Genomic DNA, 26759 nt, shown 5'->3' with positions numbered 1-26759 from the left:
CGGAAGTCCCGAAAGGTGCGGTTCTTTTTTTCCCATCGCCGGTCGATCACGATTTTTTCGGTTTCTTCCATCGAACTTTGTGTGTACGTGTACTTGGTTGTGTGTGTGGGGCAACACATCGTTTCTTTTCAAACAATCGTGGGCTGATATGTTTTGAGGCCTGCGGCGCTGATGAGGTGCCATAGGGAAATCATTACAGAGCCGAGTGTGTTGTGTGTGTGTGTGTGTGTGTGCATTACATGCAAATAGCTCTCAACTATAGCTGAGCTGGATGGATGGAAAATATTATACGAGGTCCTTATCATCATCCACGCACATTATCAACGAACCGGAACGTTGGAAAGTCCAAAGATGATTCCCTCCGCCATATCGCCGTAGCTCATTATTATGTATAAAATCGGGGGAGGGAAGGGAAGGGATGTAAAGAAAAAAGTGGCGAATCAGCCGACGACGAGTCGTGCCGATAAAAACGGGCCGACGTCAATCGGAATCGGTCGACATGTCCATGAATCCCAGCGCCGGCCAAATCAATCACAGTACATTTGAAGATTTGTTTGTCGGACAGAAAAAGAGAATCCGATTGAAGACACAAGTTCAAAGGGTCGTTAACTGCATTCAAATCTGATTCAAACCCCTTACAACTTAATGATGGATCGCCTTATTTGAGGGAGCTGCTGCTCTAACACGATCGAATGGCTGAGACATTGAGAAGAGAAACTTCTAGACGGACTGGTCCCGGCCCCTTCGTGACCTTTTGCCGATAGGAGTTGCTTTTTGGAAGGAGATTTGTAATGCAGGTCTTTGAACAGCGGCAGCGGGAGAAGGAGGATCCGGCTGATTCAGGGTTTTCCTCGACCGTTTTTGGGGTTAGGAGAAATGTTTAAAAAGAGTGAACAGGAGACACACCAGAGAGAGAGAGAGAGAAAGCCCTAAGGTGATTCATCGGCGCAATATTTAAAAAGGAATCCCGACACAAGAAAAAAGAAAAAAAAACTCGTCGAGGTGGTGGCCATTTTCTTGCGTTGTCTGGGAATATTTTTTCGTGTGTGCACTCCACCCAAGTGAAAGAAAATAAAAAAATAAAAAAAAATAAAATGAAAATTTAAATAAATTGAAGGAAAGGCGCAACGCAACAGCCACGGGATCCATTAGTGTGTGTGTTGAGGGGAAGAAACAAAACAAGTCTCTGAGAGAGAGAGAATTTTTTTGAAAAATAGAGTCGACAGATTTTTCGTTTTGTTTAGTTTTATTTTTTTAATTTTTCGTGAAAAAATTTCATTTGAGATTTTTTTTGTTGGTTAGTTGGCTCCTTTTTTGAATGTGTAATCGCGGGCGTTATTGAGACAACGCCCTCTGTCGAGTTGCTTTCCGACTAGAAAATGTTCAGCGCCTCTTTCTCTTTCACGCGCGCATCAGCTGGCAAATAAATAATCATAATTTTCCTTCTTCTTCTTCTTCTTCAGCTCGTTTGAGTGTCGTAAATTATCTCAGTTTCCAATCGTATGCCATTGCCAATATATGCGAGATAAGAGCGAGAGCACGTACGGCGAAAAAAAGAGCCAACCGACCCAGATCTTGGGTGTCTAACTCCGCCGCCCTCTCCTTCTCTGTGTGTTTGTCTTTTTGGTGTCCAATAAAAATTCAAACTGACCCCGTCATAAAAAAAGAATAATTTTACCGAGGAAGTCAGGAAAGAAAAACGAAAAATCTTTTCCCTCCCGATTTCCTCGTGAGACGTGGCACACGTTCGTTGCCACGGCAACCGCGCTAAACTGCTCAAAAAGGCTGGCACCGTTCCAGCAGCAGCAGCCCGTTCTCTCTCTGCGTGTAAGAGAAAAAAAAAGTTCTTTTCGGTGGTTTTTTTATCCCGTTCGAGTGGTGTGTGTGTGTGTGTGTGTGGAGTCTGGACCCATCTGGCAGCTTTTCTAGACACATTCCCCCCCCCCCTCTCTTCTATCTTCTTTTTTGTTGTTTTCTTCTTCACCGACTTGTGTGTGTGTGTCTGTTGGAACTGTAGACAGGCAACAGCGGTTGAGCGTGAATGGTTCTCTCTGCGGCCGGAGCTCAGTTGACTCAGGTGGTGCCGACCGGTCAGTCACGACGTTGTCGAGCTCTTGCCCATTTTCTTCGTCTCCCTCCCGTTTTTTATTATTTGGAAATCCCTCCTTGTTCATTCACTATTCAGACTCTGGTTGATTCAACGTCTTTTGTGTGTCCCCCCCGTTGAATTCCCTCGGCAACCAGTTAGCGCCTCGTTTCTTTTCTTTTTCTCTTTCTTTCTCTTCTCTAAAAAGACGAAGGACCTTGCGGAGGAATTTCAGTGGGGAAGTGAGAACAAACACGGGCGCTTCAATCATTCCCAAACGGACGAGAAGAGAGAGAAATGGGCAGCTATTAGTTCCGAGTCTCTTTTTTTTATTAAACAACTTATTTTGCGTACGGCCCCGGCTCCCATTCAAAATGTCGTTGAGTAAATCAATTGAGTTGCGCGGGCAAATGATGTGCTCACATTAACTCTCCTCCTGTGTTTTTGCCTATAGTGCCAATCGTCGTCCCCCCAGTGTGGTGAGTGTGTGGTGGGCCTCTCTTTTGATTGGTAGCCAAGTGACTGGAATTTTTGCCTCTCCGTTCTTGTTATTACGTCTTTTCTTGCTGCACACTCACATACACACACATAGAGACGACCACAACCTCGAAACCCGCCAAATATAAACTTGCGCGTCCTCTCTCTCTCTCTCTCAGTTTGTGTGTGTGTGTGTTGGTTGGGTGTCGAACTTCTTATTTCGTTCGACTCTCTGCTGTCCAGGGGGAGGTTGGAAAACTTCTTTTTTTGGGTACGGCACACACACGGCCCGCTGCTGCTGCTGCTGCTGCTACTCCCGCTGGATGTTTTGGTTAATTTTGTGCGGACGTGTGTAAGCGATTCTTTTGTGCGTGCCAGTGTCGATTCTTGGCCGTCAGTGCGCTGACTGCGGTGCTGCGTCGTGGCTCAAACAAAGTTGGTCCGCTCTTTCTCCACCCGACTCGTATAGAATAGAAGAAGAAGAAGGTATAAAGGAGTTTTACAAAAGCTCAACTCTTCAAGGACGAATAGGAAATGTTTCGCCCTTGGTGAAGGCCCCGCAACTTTTTTGCCAAAACGTTTTTTTTTGTGGTTGTTGTTGTTGTGTCCCGCACGAATTTTCCGTTGGGAAAAAAAAAAGAAGAAAAGGTTTTTTTTTTTCATAGAAAAGAAAAGAAAGAAGATGGATCAATTCCATCATCAGCATTCTTCGGGTAACAGGGCCGGCCATGTAGTGCCGAAATTCTATCAGCGCAGTCAATCGGTGGTGGAACGAAACGGTGGTTCGACTTCGGCCGAAATGACTGCTGGCCATCACCAAAACCAACAGCCCGAATGGCCTGGACCGCCCGTTCCAGTCAGATCCGAACGTCGTGGAGCCTTCCGGCGAAGGGTGAGCGTTTTTCTTTCTTTTTTTCTTCTGCCAACAAAAGAAACGTCCATCTTTTTTTTTCAATAGCTACTAAATAAGGAAGACTTTCTTTTTGTTTTGTTTTTCACTTTGTCGTCTGTAATTCAATAATAATAGCGTCGATATCTTTTTTTATTTTTTCCGCCAGTCTTCTGGGAAACATTTTATGAGCACAGGACACAAGACTTATTATTCTTTTTTGGGTTTTTTTCTTCTCTGTTATGGGGGGACTTGTTTGACATTCTGAAATGGGTGTTGGCTACTTTTTGCTGGGGGACCAGCCCAAATTGTCAACACGGAAAGACAACAACATTTGGGCGTATTTTCGTTTCGAAATTGGTTCGGAGTTGTGTGTGTGTGTCGTATCTCATCACAACAGACGGTGGAAGAGAGAATTGAGACGCAGACTCTATCGAGGATATAGAAAGAGATTTGCTCATTATCACGACTAGACACTGTCCCCATCACATTCCCTAAAAAAGACAAGACTCACGAGCCACCGAGCAAGCAACACACTGCCCGGCAATACAAGGAGGCAATCAATTTTTTCTTCCTCCTTGAAAATGTCAACTCCCGAAATTTATTTTTCTTTTTTTTTTATCCCGATCGATCCGATATTGCGTTCACATTTCATTACGGCACTACTGTTGTTGTTGTTGTTGTTGTCGTCGAGGGCGGGGAAAAAAAATTGGAAATCAGATGTCAGATAGCTTCATTAGGAGCGTGCAGGAGCGTGAATGAATTGATTTGATTTTAAATGCAACACCTGATACTATATAGTTACAGAATTGCCACTAGGAGTTCCTCCTCAACTTTCTTTGACTCTTTTTTCTTTCCTCCTCACTTCGTTCTTGAAACATTTGCCACGGTCGTGTGACTGTGATAATAATTTTGATCAAGAATAAATAAAGCGGCAGGAGCGCTCACACACACACACACACACACACCAGGGCGTTAGTTGTAACATCACGCTAGATGCCGACCGATTTCCTTTTTTGATAAATTTATTTATTTATTTATTACTTGAAAAATAAAAAAATAAAAATCATCTTTTTTTATTTCTAAAAAATTAAATAAATTTTTTTCCCCTTCAAAAGAAATGAATAAATATTTTTAAAAAGAAATCCCACCTTGTATGGGATTGGCTTGATTAATAAAGGAGAGAAAGAAATAAAGATAACATGAATGGATAAATAATGATAAATACCTGCCGCACCGGTCGACAGCTCAACCGTTGACAGGTGTCCACGACGTGTTTCTTTTTTTCTTTTTTGGAAATCATTTCAAATGAATTCCTCCTCCTGTATTTCTCTCTTTTTGTGTGTCGAGTGAGTCAATGGAAAGGGGAAGAAATAAAAAATAAATACATCAAACATATGGCGATGATGAACATACAAGAAGGAAAAAAAATTTACTGTTGAACATATCTCAAGATTAAAAAAAGAAACAATTTAACAGCCACTCTAAATTATTTGAGAAAAATAGGAGCCATTCGCGATAAGAGTCGAATAAAGTGCGCAATAAAAATGGCGAAAAAAGAAGAAAAAAAAAGAAACAGAACTTGCCAATCTATAAACAGAGTGTGCTGAACTCGGTAAACACATGAGCTTATCATTTGCAAGTCACATATCTGTATCTTTTTTTCCCCCCTTGTTGCATAAGATCAATTCAAACGAGCGCGTTGATAAAGTCTTCAATCCTTGCCGACAAGACATCATGGCCAATATGTAGCGACGTAATCGATCCATTCCGTGTGTGTGTGTGTGTGGAAATGCCGAAAATAAATCCTCGGCTTCTTAAGGAGATGCAAAATAAATACAATGATTGGATTTCTTGGAAGTGGACAGCCCAGCAAGTACCAGCAGCAGCAGCAGCGTACACTCACGTGTTCAAGGTCGCTACCGCCTGCATTATTATCTCCCACTGGTGGACCTCCACTGGAGTTTATTAGACATTCCATTTGTGGGAAAAAAGGAGAAAAGAAACAAAAAAAAAAGAATTTCCGCGAATATTGCGAAATTTTTAAAATTCTTTTTTTTCCCCAGCAGTTTCTCCTGCATGAGTCGTCAATTTGTGTTAAATTTGTCTGCACTAGGGGAACCGTTCGGAGAAATAACACATTCCAGACATTTTATTTTCTGGGAGGAATAAAATCAACAGAAAATGGGGTCCATCCGCATCTCCTATATTATTAGTCACAAATCCGCCGTCGCCACCTTTTCGGTGTGTGTGCGCTGAAATTTCCGTCGGAAATGATGATGAAAAATGGCTAAAGAATTTTTACCTCCTGCGTGATGGCCAATATAGCGGCCAGCGAAATGTTGATTGAGTTTTCCAAGCGAACGTCATGGCGATGAGGAACGACAACTCCTTTCAATTTATTTCCTCTTGATTTATTAAAGAAGAAAAAGAAGAAGAATAAAAAAGGGGGTTTCATTTGCATATTTAAAGAGGGAAGACAAATCAAAACGAGGAAACGTTTTTTTGATTCATCGACCGAAGAAGTTGTAAACGAATCGCTCTATTCTCTGCCGGGCATTGCGTGTCTGCCCAATTTTTCTTGGGCCCCCCCGACACACGTAGAAACGAAATTGGAAATTTGTGTTTTCTCATTTCCTTGTAGGCAAAAATTTTGACAGATTAGAGAAACAAGTTAAAAAGGAATAATAAAAAAAAGGGCGTCGACCACCAATTTAGCCGAGCCAACAACAGCCGGGCCGTTTTTTTTTTAAAGAGAGAATTCCCCTCCGTTAACAAAAACATCCACACCCGTGTTACTCATGCAGGGAAAAAAACTTTTGGCGTCGTTTTCTCTTTTTCCCGATCACGCGTTTAACCTTATATGTAGATGTTGGGGGGCCGGCGCAAACGTGCGGTTTCCGCCGATGATCCACAAATTTTTTATTCGGCTGTTTATGCACTTTGTTTTTTCTTCTTCTTTTCCGACCGAGAGATTTTTCGGGTTGACTGGCGTCGGTTGCGCAAGACCGGCGTCGTTCAGACGCGCCGTTTTTTGTGTTGGTCGGGATGGCCGGACGCTCTGACGGCCCTACAAGGCCTCGGATCGTATATTTTATTTTCCTTTTCCACCTTCTTCTACCGGTGGATTTCAATTTCTGTTACGCCACCGAGCTCGGCGACGGTGAAAGAACGTGCGATGAGACATCCGCGACCAGTTTTCCTCATTAGCATAAACCCCCAACAAAATAAACCCAACCGTTTTCTGTGCCCTTTTTTCGTTTATCAAAATCGAAACTGAAGGACTTGACCGTTGGCGGAGGTGTAGGTTGGACTCTCGGGAAATAAAAGGCAAGGACTCTTCTCGGGACACAAAAGTCACGTACCCAATTCCCAACCGTTTTTCTTTCTTTATTTTGATTTGATTTCAGAAGAAAAAACGTGTTAGAATTTGAATATTCGAAAGTTTGTTTCAATTGATCCCAGAGTTGGTTATATGACTTTTATTACGCGCACATTTCCTCGGATTACATCACACAGCTTTTAGACTGGCTGCTGTTAGAACCCGTGCGAAATGTGCGGGAAAATGTAGTCCGAAATTGAACCGCCGACGTTTTGGTTCCGCACGAAATCTGGACGCATTTATTCGAATGGCATTTAAACCTGATTCAGACGTGTCTGTATTTCGTGAATTTTTTTGATTAACATATGAACGAAACAGTCGAGTTCCCAGACAAGCCCTCAAGGTTATACAGACGCGCTGTTGCCGAGTGACTCCACCATTTTGTCCGTCATTTAAATTTCAAATGTGGCGGGTGGGGGGGGGGGGGGGAGAAGGAAATGTCGAACCCGATTGGTTCGATCAATTAGAGCAGCAAAGGAATGAAAAAAAACATTTGGCGCAGTGTCAAATGACTCGCATAGATAAAAGGAGATAAGCGCAAAGTGCGTGGACGTAATTCCGGCAGAACCGGATACCCATCACACGCACGACGTGACATGTAAGACGAGAGTAACTGATGAGTCGCATCGTTGCGCGGGAATTTCAAAACATCACAAAAAAAAATTGACATGAAGATGGAAAAAAAAATTAACTTTTGCGCTTTTTTTTTTCTCTTCGTGTTTGTTGACTTTGAAGAACGCGACTTTGGCCGCCGCCGGCCAACGATTCTATTTTTCACGCTCGTTTTCAGAAAAAAAAAAAAAAAAAAAAAAAAAAATGAAAAAACCGTTCGCAAGGTCCGTTTTCTCGGTAGGAATTTCTCGTTTGTTTTCGCAGCTCCTTTGCCATCATCTAACGACACTGGGAAAACGAAGTGCGAGGTCATGTGCACCACCGGTTCCGAAATAGACGATTGCCAGTGTGCCCGTATTTTTGAGTCACTGGGCCAAACCACATCCGATTTGTTTTGAACGAAACGGGAAAAAACGACGAGAGTCGAGAGGGGGTAAAAACCCCCCTACTTTTTTACGCATAATTCTCCGAATTCGCAAGTTAAATGTATGTCGTGGTGTGCGTTAATATTTAAAGGGGAATATGAAATCAGACCGCAACCAACGTCTATTTATACACGTCATACACAAAAGTTTGTAACCCGCACATCCGACCGCTAAACCAAAGTCTATACGTCTATATAGCGCCGGGGGAATTTGTTTTTTTCTTCTTCTGGTGAATTGAAATGATTACAAATACATTGTTCGATTATCAGTCGGATGGATTGGATGCGGAAGATGGATGGCTTCTAAACGGTTGTGAACCGGTGCCATTTTAAAAAAAAGAGACGACGCTGGAATTAAAGACGATCAATCAAAAATGGAGCCAAGTGAGAGAGAAATCTAGGCGAAGTGATGGATCATTTCCACTTGGCTAAAGACGTTGTCAAAAAAGAGCTGGGCAGCAATATAGCTATAGGAGAAGGAGGAGGAAATGTACTTATTTTTCTCAATCCCAATAGTGATGGTGATGGTGGTGTCTGGAGTCTGGACGATGTGATTTGTTTGATCTGATTCATCATCAGTCACGCCGATGAAATTCAATTGGCCGTCACGACCTCGGCCGCGATGTTTGTCTTGCAATCGTTTCACGACTCTGCCATTTTTAGCTTCGGGTTGAGCCGGGCTGCTCCCGGTTGTTGCTCCTCTTGTGTTATTGTTTTTCTTAACTCTCCTCTCCTCTTGTTGTTTGCGTTCAATGTCGGACGGACGGTGAACTGGTGGGAGGGGGGAGGAGGAAACGAAAGAATTTTTTTTTTGGTCGGACATTTTGTCTGCGCTGTCTGTCGAGAGAGACGGACGACTGGCGGGTGGAAGTTGGAATGGAAATGAGCGAATGCGTTGATGTGCGGCTGCTGCCGTTGCGTCACGCCAACAACCCAATAACAAATGCGCGTTGGGCAATGGTGGACAGTAGTCACCTGTTGTCGCCACCTTTCCCCGTTGGGCCGAACGACCTTCCCCTCGCTCGCTCGTTTAGTTCAATCGTGTCGCACAGCTCGCAAGGCAATTCGAGATATTACGTCGCCCGACTCAAGGATACATACCACCAAACGCAATTGGAATCTCTGATAACACGCAACGCCATCTAGGGCCGACACTTTCCCGCTTGTCAAATGATTTCAATTCGATTCAAGATGATTTGCATACTGCATACAGGAATGATCAGATATACCATTGGAAAATGATACAGATGATAAATTATTTCAAAAGAAACAAACAAGAATTTATTTCGACGTTTAAAGAGTAAACGCCTTTTTTTTTTAAATTTAAAATTGTGGACTAGAAACGATCGACATCCGGGTTGGGGGGGGGGGGGGAATTCGATTTGAATCCACCGCCTGGTACCGCTTTGCGCCCTACTCACGTTACGCCGCTCTTACATCACGTCAATAGAAAAAAAGAAACAAACAAAATCGAACCACCAATTGGTGTCGGCCCAAATCGTTCATCCGCTTTCAATCATTCGTCATGGGGAATCCCGATTTGTTTTTTTTTCTTTTTTGATTATTATTATTTGATTTTGTCCTTTGGGCCGTCACGCTAAGTCACGCACGTCCTTGCGACAAAAAAAAGTTGCCCTTTTCTTTATTTCTTTTCTTCTTTTTATCGTCGCCGTACGACTCGGATGCGATAAGACGGGACCGGGAGAAGAGATAAGTGGAAGAAACGAGAGTATAGACACACACAGCTAGAGAGAGGGAGAGAAAGAGGTGGGAGAGAAGCGAGAGTCACACCTTCAGTTATCCCGCTCACGAAAACTGGTGGGCAGCAGCAGCAGCAGCAAACAGCAATAGCCATGCAGGAAACTTCTGGGCGTCTTCTGAAAACGCGTTTCGACCCCCCACCGGTGCCCTCAGTCTTCTCAAATCGCCAGTTTCTCGCCTGTCGTTCACGCCGGCAGACACTAACGCCGATTGTTGTGCACTTTAGAGACGCGTGAATTCACGCCGGCGCTTTTTTTGTTTTTCTCTCTCCTCTTCACTTTGATAAAAATAAAAAATCGAGTCGTGTACAGTTGTTCGTGCCAGCAGACCCCTTGACTTGTTGACATTTGTGCTACAATACGAGTCTCAATTCGGGATTTTCCTTTTTTCGACATGTATTCACGCCGAATGTTTCCAGTTCGAAAGGTAAAAAAGAAAAGAAAAGAAATTGACATTGAATCATTTGCTGGTTTTTATTGTTGCGGTTTTTCTTTTGAATGGGTTCGGGAGGTTGAAGGAGGTAAAATTGGGAGCACAAAGACGCGGGAGATCGTGTCAATTTCGAACGACTCGTTGAAAAAAAAAAATACTCGAAATAATGAGAAATCACGGTTGGGGGTGAGTAATTCTCCCGCGGGACTTTGTTTTTTTCTTCTTTCAGTTTCGAACCATTTTCTTTACCAAAACCAAAACAATAAAAATGTTAATTAGATTTTTTTTTTTGTGGTATTACCGAAATGAATTTTGTAAATAAGAAAAAAAAAACACGACGAATTAGAACAAGCACCGGCATTAGGCGCGCACGTACGGTATTTTATTTTGGTTGTTGTGTAGAAACTATGGAAATGTTATATCACGAGGCTGTCGGCGTTGATGTCTGTTTTGTTGATGATCTTATCTCTGCCCGAAATCTCGAATCCGGCGTGAACTTTGTTCCTTTTTTTCTCTCTCTCTCTTTTGTGTGTAGTAGTATATACCTTTCACGCTGCTAAAAGCTGATACAGTTGAAACAGAGTCTACAGGCCACGCCCTCTAATACAACTTTTCAAAGTTTCGCTTGTGCTGGCATCCGCGTACCAAAGATTTGATTCTCTCAGCTCTTTTTGTTTTTTCCTTTTTTGCTCCAGCCCCGGAGTGATAAATCAAACGCGTGGGACAAGATTTGTGATTGATTGATTTGATGATCTCCGCCACTGCAGAACGCCTCGGCCGGAAGTAGTGCTGTGTGTGTGTGTGTCGTGATTAATTAATTGAATCGGAAAATAACCAAAGGCTAGGGATATTACTTATACCGTCAGGCGCGTGTGTGGGACACACAATTGCACGCGCTGTAGCAGCAGCAGTCGATCTGGGAAATACCCCTCCCTCTCTCATTCCATAATACCCCGCGTGAAAAATGCAATGAATGATCGAAAAAGGCAATGAAATTCTTTCCTTTTTATTTTTATGGAGAATTCAGACTCGCTCGTCGGTCGTGATGACGACGCCTTTCTTTCTTTTCTTTTTTTTTCCTGTTAAAAATAAAATCAAAATTCAGACAGAAAAACCTCTTCCTTACCTGGAATTGACTCAAACATAAGTCACCCGCCACTCATCGTGACGTCATAGTCATTCCATCGGAAACCGCACGTTTGCGGTGCAGCTCTCGCATCGTCACAAATTCTCGGCCGGGAAAAAATTCGACCGCAATTACGTCGAGAGAAAAAAAAAAGAAAAGAGGCAACAATAACGAAATTGTTTCTTGTTTTTCCCGTTAGCGCGGACCGGAGTGACGTCATCACTCTTGCCGGTCCATCAGATTGTGTGCCATTCGAGTTTCTTCCGACGACGACGGTGTTTGCTCGTTCGTGAGAGTGTGCGTAATGTCGCCCCTGATTGCCTTGATTGTGTCTCCATTGGCCATATCTGGCCACTTCCGATGTGATGATATCATTAAAGACCTTTTTTTGAAAGCCTCTCAACTCCCCCCCACGCATGTTTTTATCATTTTCTCGGACAACATTCAGCAAAGTATTTCAATTTTTTTTCCCTTTTGGGTTTTTATCGCCCGCAAGGTGTTTGAAACGTCAATGTCAATAAGATGGAAGGAATTTGTGTGTCTGCTGTGTTTTTTTTTCCCGGGCGACAAGGATTCCTTTGAGCGTGACGTGTACAACTGCGCGGCGCTAGAGTGTAGTCGCCTACGCAACATGACGTCATCAATTTCTTTCTCTCCTCTTTTCAATTTCTTTTCTTTCTCGCAGCTTCCACGTCATCAAAAAAGAACACGGAGAGAGAGAGAGAGAGAAAAAGGGAAAAATAGAAAACTAAGCCCGGCCCCCTTTTTGGTGTGTGTGTTAACTATTGAACGCGATGCAACACGCACACACGAGTCGAGAGAGAAGAGAAGACAAGTCAAGTCCGGCCGCGTTCAAGGCACAGTCTTGGCGCCGCTTTCGAACCGGCTTGATTCCAAATGCTCAGTGACCTTTTTTTTTCTGTTTTTAGCTTCGACAACCATTTTGCGGTTGGTGATTTAAAAATAACAACAAAAGAAGAAAAGAAAAAAAGGAGTTTCGTGTAATATACTCTGGTGATGCTTGACGTCGAAATTGCGAGGCTCGTTAACAATCGATTGATTGCTGCCATTAACCAGCAAAGTTTATCTTTTTATTTTCCGTTTTCTACTAAAAACTCCGATCCCATTTTCGAGTGTTTTTTTTAGAACTCTCTGAACTTGTGGTGTTGTGTGTGAGCCGGGCGTAGATATTCGTTCAAGTTTCGTGACTGGAATTGAAGAGTTGGCCTTGTGTCTCTTTGTGAGAGAATCGAGAAAGTTCCGTTTTCGGTGCTGGGCCCCAACGTGAAATCTAATCGAAAACTTCTTTCTTTTTTTTCTTCAGTCGTTTGTCGTTTGTCGTTGATTAGTGTCTGGCTGTTCTCGTGTCAACCTTCGTCAAGAGAATTATTTTTTCGATTCCCTCCCAAAAAGACACGAAAGGGGACGACGACATTTCCTTTTGTCGATTGGGGGAAAAAAGAAAATAAAAACAAAAATCAGGAAAAAAGATTTTTCCCAAAAATCAAATGATAGCGGCGGATCATGCTGTGGGACATGATGGATCGAGCCGGTTCACCTTTATTCCGTATTAGGGTCAGTTGGAAAATGTTATTTATCTTTGAAGTCTTTTTGTGTTCTTTTATTGAAATGTACATGAAATGAGATACAGAAGCGAAAAGCCGAAAACGACCGCCAAATCTTGTAATCATTTCTCCAACTTGCTTGTTTTTCTTTGCCATCCGCCGCCCGGCCCGGGTGGAGGAGAGTGCGGAACGGAATGTCGGGAATCGAGAGAGTTCACGCTGGCAAAGTCTCTTTTTCTTGGCGGATCGTTTCTTACACTCGAAGCGACAGAGACAAAATATCTTTGGCAAATGCCTTGGCACACAAATCATTTCGCTGCGGTGTGTTTCGTCGGTGTATATTATTCAATTCAATCCGGCAGTCACCTGTATGATTAACGTCACCGGCTGTGTGCCGGCCAAAAAATCTTGTTACCATGGTCGTTTGATATTCCTGTTTTACTTTTTGCTTTTTGTTTAGTTTTTTCCACCTTTTTGAAAACAACTTTTGCCAAATTTGTTTTTCGTTAAAAAGACATTTGAAATGCTTAAACACAAACCGACGCCTTTTTGTTTTGTTTTGTTTGATTTTCCAAGAAATGGGAAGGTAATCAAATATGTAAGGTAAGCGGCGGATTCGGCAGCAGCAGCAGCAGCGCTCGCCCGGTGGAATGAACTCATGGAAATTCAATGATATTTATCCTTCCTTCCTTCCTTTTCCCGTCGTTCCTTTTTTTTCTTCTTTTTGAGACGGGAGAGTCAAGAAAAACAGCCTATTGTTTGATTAGCGAACGTGTTTCCGTGTCGTACAGCGCAAAGAAAACAAGGAAAATGATAATATAAAATCGTCGGTCCAAGCCGAAGCGATTGCGGTTGGCTCCAGTCGGCCCAGATCTCGATTGCTAATTAAATAAAACAAGGAAAAAAAAACTAATTTTCTATCCTGATCAAAAAATGGCAAACAAATTAGAAAAAATCCAAATTTTAAACAAGTTTCATTCAAACCTTCAAAAATATTTCAAAAGTCATTTGGAATTTCCACGTTATTGACATCCTGGTGATGGCCACCCGTCAGGATATCCTCCATTTCGGTCGGTTCTTCACAAGTCAAAGAAGAAACATAGTTAGAATGTAGCATTTACTATACGTATATATACTTGTGTGTGTGTATGTTGGTTGTTCAACTCGCTTATCTTTATGTCTCCTCCTTTATGTCCGGTCGATTACGTTTTTGCGCTCGGCATTTTTGATTTTCTTTTTTCCCCTTTGCAAGGGTTCGAGAGGTGATTCATGCACATAGATTACCAATCATAAAAGACGATAAACACTGGACACGGCTTTGTTATATTTGAAAAAGAAAAAGAAAAAAAGGAATGATTTGTTATTCAGGATTTGATGTACCTGTCGTGGGAAACGAGTTGGTGAAAACGAGCCGTTTTTATCTTTTTGAAAAAAGAAAAATGTGTTGCTTATCTTTTTTCTTTTTTGGGTTTTTCCCTGGAAAAACAAACAATAGATGTCCGAATTTCCGGTGGAGAATCAAACGGGTCCCGAACTGTCGGCGACGCAGACGGACAGCGGCGCCTTGGTCAACGGATTGGCTTCCAGCGGCAGCAGTACACATTCGGCCAGCGGACGAAGCTCGTCGGCCTCCGGATCACATCAGCAGCAGCAGCAGCAGCAGCAAGGCGACGTGGCGGCCATGATTGAGAATTTCCAGCACAAGAAAACGGGGGCCAGCAGCCACAGCACGGCGGCCATGCTCAACCGGATCAACCATCACCAGAGCGGCAGCATCGCTGTGCCAGGATCGGGCGGAGGCGGAGGCCCTGGCTCGATGGTTGTGACATCGGTGGCCGGATCGCCCGGCACTACCCTCATCATTGGCAACAACAACAACCTCCCGGCCCAGCAACAAGTCGTCTCGTCCACATCATCGTCCACCAGCAGTTCACGTGTCAAGCGCTCCTCTCAGGTTGGTGACGCAACTCTTATTTCTCCAGCGATCCTGATTTTTTCCAGCGATTTCTCAATGGGCCCCTCAATCTTCCGTCCGCAACTCTTTCCGCGAAACAATTGTCATCCAGCCAGAGATGGCTGAGGATGAGTGGCTCGGCTACGGTTGGCAATTCTCGGGTTGTTAACTTTTTTGGCCCAGGCCACCGGCCCAGCTTCCACGATAGACATAAAGCGGATCACGACCGATTGCGCCACGTCCAGAATTTTTATTTTTTTTGGATTTTTTGTATTTTTCCTGGACGCGGAAGTGAATCAGCCGCCTCTTTTTTTTGTGGTTGAGGCCAGTTTGTCTCTGCCCAGCGAAAACATGAATCGACAAGACGTCCAGTTGGCTCCATCCATCATTGGAAAAAGAAAAAGCCGCGCCTGGGCGTCCAGGGCGATTCTTTCTTCTCTTTTTTTTCCTTTCGGGTTCTGAGACTTTTGCTCATTGTCGACTGAAATAAACATCCCACGCAGAATGCGTCAACCTTCTCTCCTTCTCCTCCTATACCCCGGGTATTGTACACGTTCTGGCCGGTTGGCGGGCGTGCGCCGAACCGATTCCCCCCCAAAAGGATGGTGGGTGGGATGATGGGCGTTCGGGGTCGGTGGAGGTTTATAAAGACGATGGCCGTCCGTCCTTAGGGGCATTAACAAAGGAAGCTGCACAGACTGCAGACAGTCGAACCCCAGTGTCTCCTGCGTTGTGTGTTTTGGTTGTTTCTCTGACGGGCCGATTTGCCCAGTCATCACGGCCATGTTAACCACCGTGACATGTTAAATAGTGCTCACACTGTTTGCTGGCCGAGTCTGATTTGGATTGTGATCAAACAGGTGATGCATCATTCAATGTCGTCGAGCGAGCAGATTTCGTCGAGCAACAAGCACAGCAGCAGCAGCCAGCTCCAATCGTCCAGCTCCAAGATGAGCACCCAGGAATTGACTTCCAGTTTGTCCGAGCTCAAGTCCAACATGACCGAGATGAAGTCCAGTTTGTCCTCCCACCTGGTGGCCGCCGCAGCCGCAGCAGCCGCCCAATCTTCAGCCGCCTCCAAATTCCCTTCCGCCGGACTCTTACAGGGTAAGACAAATTCACAATTTCAAAATTCCGGTGATTTTTTTTTTTAATCCAAATTTCCCGCTCTGCTCTTCCGCCTCAGGTTCGCTGGAAGGATTGAACATGGTCAGTGGCGATGGCTCCGAATTGGCCATCGTCGACGTGGACCACGATTTCTCGGTCAATCCGGCCGGATGTCTGGCCACCCTCAACAACAACAACATCAACAACTCGAACAGCAACGCCAACGGCGGCGGTGGCAAATCTTCCGAGATGAAATTTGAGCAGACGCGAGTCGCCTCCGCCACGTCGACCAAAATCACGCACGGCGACGGCTACAGCAGCGAGGAGGCGACGGCCAACGCCTCGCACAGCCGACGCCTTCAGGCCGACGGGCTCCACTACGAGGAGTCGGGCCAAGCGGCGGCCATGAAGGCCCGGCTCGAAATGGACGGCGTCACAGCCGAGAAAGCCGCCGCAGTCAAACAGGTCCGTCTCCAACCGCGTCCCAACCATTTTGTCGTTTGACTTTTTTTTATTGCGGTCGCCGAATGGAAGTCCGGAATTCCGTATTTTTCCAATGTCCGGTTTCATTTCTGCTGGGGGGAAAATTCAAAAGCGATAACGCTCTAGGGCCATGTATACATCCTCCGTCCCGGAGTTCCGGATTAGCGGCTTTGAAAGTGAACCAATTTTGTTGAAGTCCAGTCGCTTTAGAAAAGTTGAAATTTTATTTGGGGCGTGCCCAACTCTGCGCCGTTATCTTTGCATCCTCACTTGATGTCGCTTGATCCGAGGTCAAACTGCGATGGAAATAGATGGCCAAAATGGATGGGGGACCGTCTCTTTAACACGGATTCCACGCTCCAGCTGCTGTTGTTGGGCATTTTTGCTTTCCCCTACGCTTTATTTTATTTCCTTTTTTTATTTTATTTTTTCCGCAACCGAAGAGAAAAGAGAAAACACGTCTAGAGCAGCAGCACCGGTGCTGTGCTGTGTGTTCTGGTGCCAATCAGGTCTAGGCCGATTCTTTTCATCTCGTTCAGCTCGCCCGGCTCGAGAGAGAAGCCCTTGAAGGACAGCCAAGATCATCAAATGACTTGCGTGCGCAGCCACCACCACACACACACAAGACGGGCCAGACTCACTCGGGCAACACACACAATCCGCCATTTTATGCGTAGAGGTTCTTTTTTATTTTATTAAATTTTTTCTGATTCGTTGGTAGTCCGGAGAGAAGATCCCACGTGACGAATTAAGAAAGAGAGGAAGGGAAGGGGGGGGGACTGGCTAAGGGCGGGGTGCTCATTTCGATTTTTCTCGTTTCACGTTTTTGTTTTGCAGTTTTTTTTATTTGGTTGAGTTATTTATAGGTTTTGACATTCTTCAAGGTGGGAGGTGCGGAGATGTTGGCCTGTTTAAAAATAGAAACAATTTTTGTCCGTTTGTTCGGGACAGGGAGAGAAAAAAATCAAATAAGAATCACACACACACACGTACATATAAGAGGCTTAGAGTTGGTCGAGGTCATGGGACACCCGCTCAAATTTGCATCTTTTCTACGCACACCCCAGAGTCGCTCCGATTGGCGGGCACGTCGGTTGTGTGTGTTGTGTTTCATCATTGTGCCGAAATATTTCCAGTGTTTGCATCCAACTATCTCACCTTATCTAGAGTGCGGGCAAAGTGTACTAGATTTTGCTTTTTATCTGATTTAAGAAAAAAAAGGGGAATTTTAAAAAAATCCGAGCATTCCGGAAGATGAGGAAAATCAAAAATCCATTTTGACACATTCCCTCCCCTCCAACTAAATAAGTTGTTTTGATTTGACAAGTTTTTTTTTTCATGTAAATGTGGGCGGTTATAACAGAAAAAGTCAAATTAAAAAAAAAACACCCTCAGGATAAGTTGGGAGAAAGAGGAGGCGAAGGATGAACCTTTTTTTATTATCTCGACCAAATTTCGGAGCAAAACAGTGGCGGCAGCAGCACTTTCACCTTGACGCGGATGCGTATGCTATCTGTGGCGCGTAGTAGCATGTCCGGGCAAGGTTTTGTCTTGTTCTCTACTCCCAGTCGCATTTCAGTGTAGGGCCAGGACTAGACTCGCAGCAGCAGCAGCAGCTCTATGGGTGTGTGTGTGTGTGTGTGGTTCGAAGGGGAAATCCGTGAGAAAGTGTGGTAGTAGTAAATTATTCTACGCACACAGGTTCTCTCTCTCTCTAGCCATGCCCATGAGATACTACCGGGTTGTACTAGCAGCCGAATGTTTCATTCAGACGCCGACAGCCGGGCCGAGTAGACGTCGTTGTCGTCTATGACTCGATTAAAGTCTCTTATCTTACCTTTCCGTCCGTGCAGCGTGAGTCACCGCCAGCGTAAAGTTTGCGGTCGATTTACGAATCGTAGGAAAAAGAAATATTACTATTATTTTCAAACTGTTTCTTTTGGTGTGTTTGTGTGTGGTTCGTGTCGCCTAGAGGAAGCAACTCTCTCTCCATCTCGTCGTGTGTCTCTTGTTTGGTGCCTTTTCAATAGAAAGAAGGGGGAAAAGGGGAATTTTTTATTATAAAATCTGGAACCAATTGTTTGATCGTCGACTCGATTAAGTTGGGTTTTTTTTTTTTTCTTTCACCCGGATCTTCTCCTGTGATTTGTTGGTCGAAGAGAAAAAGGAGTTTGGTTGTGCTCGTGTGCCGGCGTGTGTGTTTCTGGGTGAATAACATGGTGGTGGCCACTTTTGGGCAATGTCCGCGCTGTCACGAACGGCGGACGGCCAAAGCCAATGCGTTGAAATTCCTCTGTCTGTTGGAATACGAGGGCAAGGTCATCTTCTTCCGGCCAGTGGTACATACACATTGTTACTTAACTACATAATTATTGTGTGTGTGTTTCGATGAACGAATCAAACATTCGCCGACAACTGGTTTTTCCTTTCTTCGCCATTTTGTTTTTGCCTTTGAGTTGTTGTTTGTTGTTTTAAATAAAATGACGTGTCTCATTTTTCTGCCATTGTCTGGTTACAACAGGAGCAGAGATCGTTAAAGGCCGGCGACGTGAGTCAACAAGAAAGTAGGACGACGGCAGCTGCCAGCATGAAACTAACGACAGACAATTTCAGCGCCGAAAAGGTCAGTTTTCATCATCCTTTCCATTTTTTCCCTGTTTTCTTATCCTTTCCGACACTTTCATTTGACAGTTGCATCAGAAAATTGGATTGAAACTAATATTTTCGTATTTGCCGCCATTCAGGTTGCCATGGCGACCCAGCAGCAGAAGCAAACGGTGACTTCTTCGGGCCGCTTCAACCAAGAACGTCACGCGGCGGCCGCCTCCCAGTCCAAGTTGACGATCAACGCCAAATCGGTCAGGAAGGAGCTGTCGGTCGTTTCCTCATCTCAGGTGAGTCGCGCCGGAACTGATTGGCTTCTACGGAATTGATAACAGTTAATCAGTGACGTGTTGTTTATTTACTTTTTTGGATAATCAGATGAACGGAACCCTGGTATCGCTAGAGGATGCCGATCTGATGTCATCGCTGCCTTCGCTCGACGACCTGGACATCCTGGACTCGTCTTCCGATTTGGCCGACGTCGAGCAGGCCAAAACCAAATACACGGGCGTCATGTCGAGTTGCGTGGAGCGGCTCAAGGAGATGGCCAAGCGCAATAAGCAGAGCCACATGATGCCCGTCTACCTTGACCGGGTCAGCCAAATGGTCGGCAAGGCCTGGGCCGTCCCGGCACCGCACGGTCAGTCACTCGCCTCCTCCCTGTGCGACGTCCTGCGCCACAATGGCGGACTCGACGTCCTCATCAACAATTGCGTGGCCGACGACAGCAATCTCCAGCTGTCCAGCGCCCGCCTCCTCGAGCAGTGCCTCACCCAGGAGAACAGGGAATACGTCGTCGAGTGCGGACTCGATAAGGTAAATCGCCATTTCTCTCTTTCTCTCTCTCTCCTGTCAATCTCTGCATTGACGATTCGTCGCTGGCCTTAAGCTTTGTGCCGGCCTTGAGACTTCATCCGGATTTTTTGCTGTTGATGTTTTTCCTATTTCTCTGAGGCGATCGACAGTCCTTGATGCCTGATGCATTGAGTTTATGCTAATTGGTTTTTCTTTTTTTATTATTTTTACCCAGGTGGTGTCGGTGGCGTGCGGGTGCACCGAGTCGTCGGCCCAGGTGGACCAGTCGCGAGTGGGCACGGGTTTACTGGAGCACCTGTTCCAGCACAACGACGCGACCTGCAGCGAGGTGGTCAAGTTGGGAGGGCTGGACGCCGTCGTCCGCGAATGTCGCCGCTCGGACGTTGAGATCCTGCGCCACTGCGCCGGCGCCCTGGCCAACCTGTCGCTGTACGGCGGCGCCGAGAACCAGGAGGCCATGATCAAGCGTCAGGTGCCCATGTGGCTCTTCCCGCTGGCCTTCCACTCTGACGACAACATCAAATACTACGCCTGTCTGGCCATCGCCGTCCTGGTGGCCAACAAGGAAATCGAGGCGGCCGTTCTCCAGTCGGTGACGTTGAACCTGGTGGAGCCCTTCGTCTCGACCCACAATCCCTACGAGTTCGCCAACACGGTGGCGGCCACCTGGCAGCACCACGCCCGCCGGGGACTGGGCCAGTCGAAAAACTGGCTCAAGCGGCTCGTGCCCGTCTTGAATTCCAAGCGGGAGGAGGCCCGCAATTTGGCGGCCTTCCACTTTTGCATGGAGGCCGGAATCATTCAAAAGAGTCAGGGCAGCACGGACATATTCAGCGAGATCGGAGCCATCGACTCGCTCAAGTCGGTCGCCTCGTCGCCCAACGCCATCGCCTCCAAGTACGCGGCCCAGACGCTGCGGCTCATTGGCGAGGAAGTGCCGCACAAGCTCAGCCAGCAGGTCCCGCTCTGGTCCAGCGAGGACGTCCGCGAGTGGGTCCGCCAAATCGGTTTCGACGACCACTGCGAAAGCTTCGCCGACGTCTGCAAGGTCGACGGTGATCTTTTGCTCCAGCTGACGGAGGAGATGCTCCGCGACGACATTGGAATGCGCAATGCCATCCTGCGGAAGCGTTTCATGCGTGAGCTGGCCATTCTCAAGAAGATGGTGAGTTGAATCATGGATAAGAAATTTCCATTTGATTTCATTTCTAAATTAATTTTCCTTTTCAAATCATTCCAGGCGGATTACAGCAGCTGTGACAAATCGAGTCTGAACGATTTCTTGCAGACGCTGGACCCGGCGTTTTGCGCCTACACTTACTCGATGCTCAACTCTGGCGTGGATAAGAAGAGCCTCCGACTCTTGTCCGAGGAGCAGCTCTTGACGGAATGCGGAATCATTAATTCTATCCACCGGCAGCGCATCTTTGACGCCATCCGCGGAGAGAACGGCATCTACGATTACCTGGACAACAAGCCGCTGGATGCCTTCATCAGTTATCGACGATCCACTGGATCCCAACTGGCCAGTCTACTTAAAGGTAATGAAATAATCAATTTAAAGAATTGTGAACGGGATCGGTCCGCTAACGCTTGATTGATTTATTCCACCTTGTGTGCAGTCCACCTCCAGCTGAGGAACTTTACCGTCTTCATCGACGTCGAGCGCCTGGAGGCCGGCAAATTCGACAACAATCTTTTGCAGTCCATCAGTCAGGCTAAATATTTCCTGTTGGTGCTGACGCCCAACGCGCTGGATCGCTGCCTGGGCGACGATGAGCGGAAGGATTGGGTCCACAGAGAAATCGTGGCCGCATTGGAATCCAACTGCAAAATTATCCCCATCATCGACAACTTCCAGTGGCCGTTGCCCGAAGATCTGCCCGAAGACATGCGGGCCGTCTGCTACTTTAACGGCGTCCGATGGGTCCACGACTACCAGGTACGTTGCAAAAACAACCGCCGACCTTTCAAATCGGAATTTTGTTATTTAATTTCCCTATTTTCATCAATGACTTAACAGGACGCATGCGTGGACAAACTGGACAAATTTATGCGCGGCGACGCTTACGGCAAATTTGACCACGTCCACGGTCGACGACCGCAAGACGGAGTCCTGACTCCGTCGTACACCCCCGGTTCGGCGTCGATCCTCCAGCCCGGAGCCACGATGCTGAGTCGCAACTGCAACAACAACGGCAACGGCGTCCAGCCAGTGCCGCCCTCATACCAAAGGCAAGGAAGCAATGAGAGCGGCAAAGGCTCTTACTCATCCGATAAGGAAATGGGCGGCATCGGGAGTAATGGATTCTGCAATGGTGTCGGTGTCGGAGGTGGCGGAGGAGCTATATCGGTAGCTAACCCGGTAGCTCTTCACAGGTACCTATCATGTGCGTCACGGCTTCTCTTTCTCTGGTCTTTCGTCCAATCTCTTTTTTTTTTTTTTTTAATTATTATTATTCGATTTGATTATTCTTCGCTTTGATTTCACACACACTTTTATTTTCCCAAATTTTATCTTTTTGTTACACGTATACGTCTGGTATGTCGTTTTCTCTTTGGGTCTTTAATTTTTCTCTTCTCAATCCATCCACAGTTTCTATTTGGGGTCCTTGTTTTTTTCATTTCTGTTGCGGCATTCTTGTTGAACTGACGATTCAATCTATTTTTATTGTTTCATCTTTGCACTTTGGGGATTCTGTTGCTTATTTATTTATTCATTAAAAAAACAAAAAAACATTTACCTAGGATTAAAGATATACATTTAGTTCATTTGTATGGCCGGTGTCTAAATGGGTTGATTGAATTTTTTGGTGTTTGTGTTTATTTTTCCGGTCGATGCAGAAATCTCAGAGCTGTTTCACCCAGTTGCGCTCAACGTAGTCCCAGTCCCAGTCGCTCATCTCTCCAGCAGCAGCAACAGCAAGGCCAGTGGCAGAAGCGTCTACTGTTGAGGGGCTCAGCCGGAGAGCGTGCTGCCAGTCCGTCTCGTTCCATCTCTCCTCGTCCCATTCCCATCAGTCCGCTGGTTCAGCGCCGAATCTCTGCGGGCCAACATTTGCCGGTGCCTTTCTTCAACCAGGCTCGCAACGGATGGGTGACGCCCATCGGTTCCCTGCCTGGAGGTGTTCCAAGGTCTCGCAGCCTGGACACTGGCCTTTGCCACGAAGCCAAGTTGGATCTAGATCACAACCTTCCGTCGCGAATCAACGAAGTCGTCATTCCGGATACCAGCGACTCGGAGGAGCAGGACGAGGTCCTGGAGTCGCCACCAGTGAGTCGGGTCGAGCCGCCCATTCGACCCAACACTTTGTTCACCAAGTCGCCGTCCCCGCCGGTGGTGGTCGTTCAACAGCCCAGCCCGACGACGGAGCGGCCCAGCCGCCGGGATCGGGCGCCAGTGGTCCGGACCAAATCCAAAGCGTCTCAGATCATTGTGGCGGCCATCAACCAGGCGGGAGCGACGCGCAAAGCCACTCGACGATCCATCGCCGGCGACGACGAGACCTCGGAACCCACGACGCCAACCGGATCTGCCAAATTCGTTGATCGCTGCGTCACCAAAATGAAAACTTTGATCAACAAGTGAATCTTAACCAAAAAACAAAAAACACTCGAGTGAAAATCCTTATTGAAATAAATTAATGAAAGTGTGGGAAAACAGGACAACAATTGTGGGTGACTTTCAGAAAGTTCGTTAGTGCAACCAGTTCCGTGTCTCTTGGTTCTATTTGCACGAGCCAAATGATTGATTATCATTGGGGCAGCTCTTACCTCTGTACCACACGCACTTCCCAAACGCACCAGTGAAATTTGTTTCTTTTTTTTTCGATTTGTCTTTTCTGCATCACGTGCTCTCGGTTGTCTTTTGTTTTTCTTTCTATTCTCTGTGTGTGTGATTGTGTCATATTTCGTTTTCTTTCTTTCCTTTTTTCTCTCTCTCTCTCTCTGAAAATTTAATTTCGAATTAAAATTGGTCATGTGTCCGACCCAAATGTATTTGTTTTTGGCGGACGGCTGGATGTAGGAAAAGAGACAAGGTTGTGGGTAGGAGGAGGGAAGTAAAACCAACAACACAGTTGAACATTTTGAAAGAATTATATCGTGTCGTCCTTCATGTTTCTTTAATTTATTTGCCTGTTGCATTATGACGTGTGTGCCTTGTGTTTATGTGTCGATGATAATCACGTGCCTTTGCGTATATACTTTTGCGGCCGCTGTGAGCTGTGGCCATACATTTGATTAATAACTCCTTTTCGCCGCTGCCACTGCACCCCACGCATATACATAAATATATATAAAGTATATATATATATATATATGATTTGATGATTATACAAGAAAGTGCAGCTCGCTGTATGAATACATTTTCTCCGTTTGGTTGTTGTTTATTCAATCGTTACTTTTCCTTTCCTGATACCATCGTGATGAAAACAGAAATACACGTTTATTTACTATGCAAACGAAATTGTGAATTCCATATCGTTCCATATGAACGGACTATATTTAGTAGGGACGCCCCTGTCCTCTAACAAAACTTGTCCTGATTCAATCCCAGCACGTTTTCAATTAAAGATTAGAACAGTAAAACTTGGTCATGAAATAAACAGAAATTCTATTTTCATAATGTGTATGAGAATAAATGATGAACCATAACCATAGTTCTGCTTTAGTTGACTTACGTTCGGTGCAGTTCGAACTGTTTATAAGAGCATTTACTTAAAGGTAAAATATAAGTTAGTTTTGGTTTTTTAATTAAATGCTGGCTGAATCAGTGTTAATAAATAATGATGAATCATAATTTAAAAAAAAAAAACACAATATTAATTAAGAATTGATTACTAGGCTTTATTCAAGATTTATCTGCTAAATTCGAAAGAGTGAGCAAACATAGACTTTCGCTATCTAATTTTTCAGACTTCCAGCTAACTGTTGCGATTTCGGCAGCCAACCTGAGGCCACAGCTGCTGCTACTACTCAAGGAGTTCAATCAATTAACAAAAAAGACGGCGTCAATCCTAGCTCATAAGGTACGTATGCTAAACACAAATGTAACTAGCCAATCAAGAAAAGTCGTCAATAACCATAAGCAACGTCGAATGAAGAGAAAACAAGCCATGTACATTCTTCTTATTAGCAAACCAAGATACGTGAAGGCAGTAAGAAATAGCTAGAATGACACAAATCCGCTAGGGAGCAGATAGAAACGTTTGCTGTAAATCTATCATCAATAACTTCGAACATTTTCCAACGCTGTGCTCCCGAGTGTTGAAACTACTAATAATACTTCTGGATTGTTCTCCTAATTTGCTCGACACCGTGCCAGATGTGTAAAAAAATGTTAAAACTCAATTTTTAAAACTGTTGATACGAAATTTTGTAAAGATGAAGACATGGATGTCACACATTACAAGCTATTAAGGTGAAACAGAGCATGGGTTTAGGACCGAAATGTAGCGAATCACATTTTTAACTGTTTAAAAGATGAGAAAAAAAAGAGAGATCAATTTCCAGGTTCAGTAGTGATAACCAAAAAAACTTCTGTTCTCCGATTAACGTTGGGGTAGTTGGCTGGTAATTAGATTGAACTCCGGAGGAAACAGCTCTGCGGCACGAGGGTACATCAATTCATACGATTGGCGGATGGTGACGTCGGACACTCCAGTAATATCACCTATCTCTTTCTTTGTCAATTTATTTTCTGAGACGTGGGAAGCCATGTAGATGGCGGCTGCAGTAACTGATATTGATGAACGTCCAGGAACGACATCAAGCTCCACTGCTTTGCGTCCAATATGCGATGCCGCTCGTTGGACCATGGCAGGCAATCCTAAAATTAAATTGATGGGTTAAAATTATTAACAAATTATTAAATTAACGGTAACTTTTCTTAATTGCATACCAAGATTTGAGCAGAAACGTGGCATAAAATCGACTGAAGTTTCTAATGCTTTGAGAATGATTTTGTAACATCTTACAAATTCTTTCTTGTCTATCTTGATGACGGCGAAAAATTCCTTGAAAGTCCGTTGGACACCTTCTTGCCTTTGGAAACCAAAGAAAAATAAATAAATAAAATACAAAATTTCATTGGAACAGTACCAAAATAGTTGAGTATTACACACCTGCAAGCTATGTATAGGCAGGCTGATGCACTAGCATCAGTGCTGTGTCCTTTTAAGTTCTTGCAATCATAAACATTCTTGAAAAGACAATTTGCTCTGTCAACAACGGTTCTCGATAAGTTGATATGATCAGCCATGTTGCTTATTTCTTTATAAGCATTGACAAGAGTTTGGTCTGAGCTCCTCATCTGAATAAAAATACAGTTGGAAGAAGTTAGGTTTAAAAATGATAGATTTTACAAACAAAACTTTAGCAAATTAAATTACTTGACAGTTTTTGAATGCTGCTCCAAAATCTACGAAAACATCGAAATCATTGGGCCCAAACATTGTTGAAAGATTTGTCCCGTCCAGTAGAGTGTTTTCTGCCTCACCAATTTGTGAAGGATCCGCATAAGCTGCTTTATAATTGAATGTTCGCCATTCTAATTCTGAGCCGACATAATCCACTCTAGAGAAGGCAGAATAAAAAAATTAGCCAGGAAAAGTACTTATTAAACCCAGAATAGCTATTCCAATAACCTGTCTTCAACAACTAAACCACATTCTGAGCAAATTCGGTCGCTGGAACGATAATCATATCGAGGGGTAATGGGGATGAGAAGGGCAAATCCCAATCCGAAAACCACCTCCTAATGACATTATTCCTAACCAAATACTTTAATTTGCTATTCGTAGAAAGTTAGTACGAACGTCGAACAGTAACAGGCAAAGTTCTCAGCAGTATGAATGAGAATGAGTGCTTCTGTGGACTGCTGTGGTCACGTGTGTCGGTGTGTGTAAACAATGCTTTTGCTAAAGCTGCACTAAAACATAGATAAAGAAGACTGGTTTCGCATGTGCTATCCTTTTAGCCCTATCCCTACTGACCCCGAGTTCTTGGAGTGCTTGTAGTGCCTCTAGCGGACAAAGTACT

The 26759-nt window shown here is 44.9% G+C and overlaps 1 protein-coding gene and 1 pseudogene across 11 annotated transcripts in view; one reads left to right on the top strand and one right to left on the bottom strand.

The window, feature by feature from the left end:
* Nucleotides 1-24181, top strand: part of LOC124193406 (NAD(+) hydrolase sarm1-like) — a 30957-nt gene extending 6776 nt beyond the window's left edge. For 3 of the 11 annotated variants that reach the window (XM_046587192.1, XM_046587193.1, XM_046587195.1), the window contains 11 exons: nucleotides 14250-14708; nucleotides 15569-15815; nucleotides 15895-16280; nucleotides 18820-18921; nucleotides 19043-19192; nucleotides 19281-19718; nucleotides 19933-20883; nucleotides 20959-21259; nucleotides 21341-21660; nucleotides 21742-22097; nucleotides 22563-24181. In XM_046587192.1, the coding sequence (XP_046443148.1) occupies nucleotides 14250-14708; nucleotides 15569-15815; nucleotides 15895-16280; nucleotides 18820-18921; nucleotides 19043-19192; nucleotides 19281-19718; nucleotides 19933-20883; nucleotides 20959-21259; nucleotides 21341-21660; nucleotides 21742-22097; nucleotides 22563-23307 (4455 nt within the window). In that variant the 3' untranslated portion in view covers nucleotides 23308-24181. Of the gene's footprint in view, nucleotides 1-1999; nucleotides 3456-9653; nucleotides 10058-12042; nucleotides 12765-14249; nucleotides 14709-15568; nucleotides 15816-15894; nucleotides 16281-18819; nucleotides 18922-19042; nucleotides 19193-19280; nucleotides 19719-19932; nucleotides 20884-20958; nucleotides 21260-21340; nucleotides 21661-21741; nucleotides 22109-22562 lie in introns of those variants that run through there. The other 8 variants (XM_046587197.1, XM_046587201.1, XM_046587194.1 and 5 more) reach the window with 8 other exon arrangements.
* Nucleotides 24182-25070: 889 nt separating this feature from the next.
* LOC124193412 lies at nucleotides 25071-26610 on the bottom strand (annotated as a pseudogene).
* Between the last annotated feature and the right edge of the window lie 149 nt (nucleotides 26611-26759).

The sequence above is a fragment of the Daphnia pulex genome, chromosome 5 (genome assembly GCF_021134715.1).
Source record: "Daphnia pulex isolate KAP4 chromosome 5, ASM2113471v1".
Classification (NCBI taxonomy): domain Eukaryota; kingdom Metazoa; phylum Arthropoda; class Branchiopoda; order Diplostraca; family Daphniidae; genus Daphnia; species Daphnia pulex.
This window is presented reverse-complemented; position numbering and strand designations above follow the sequence as displayed.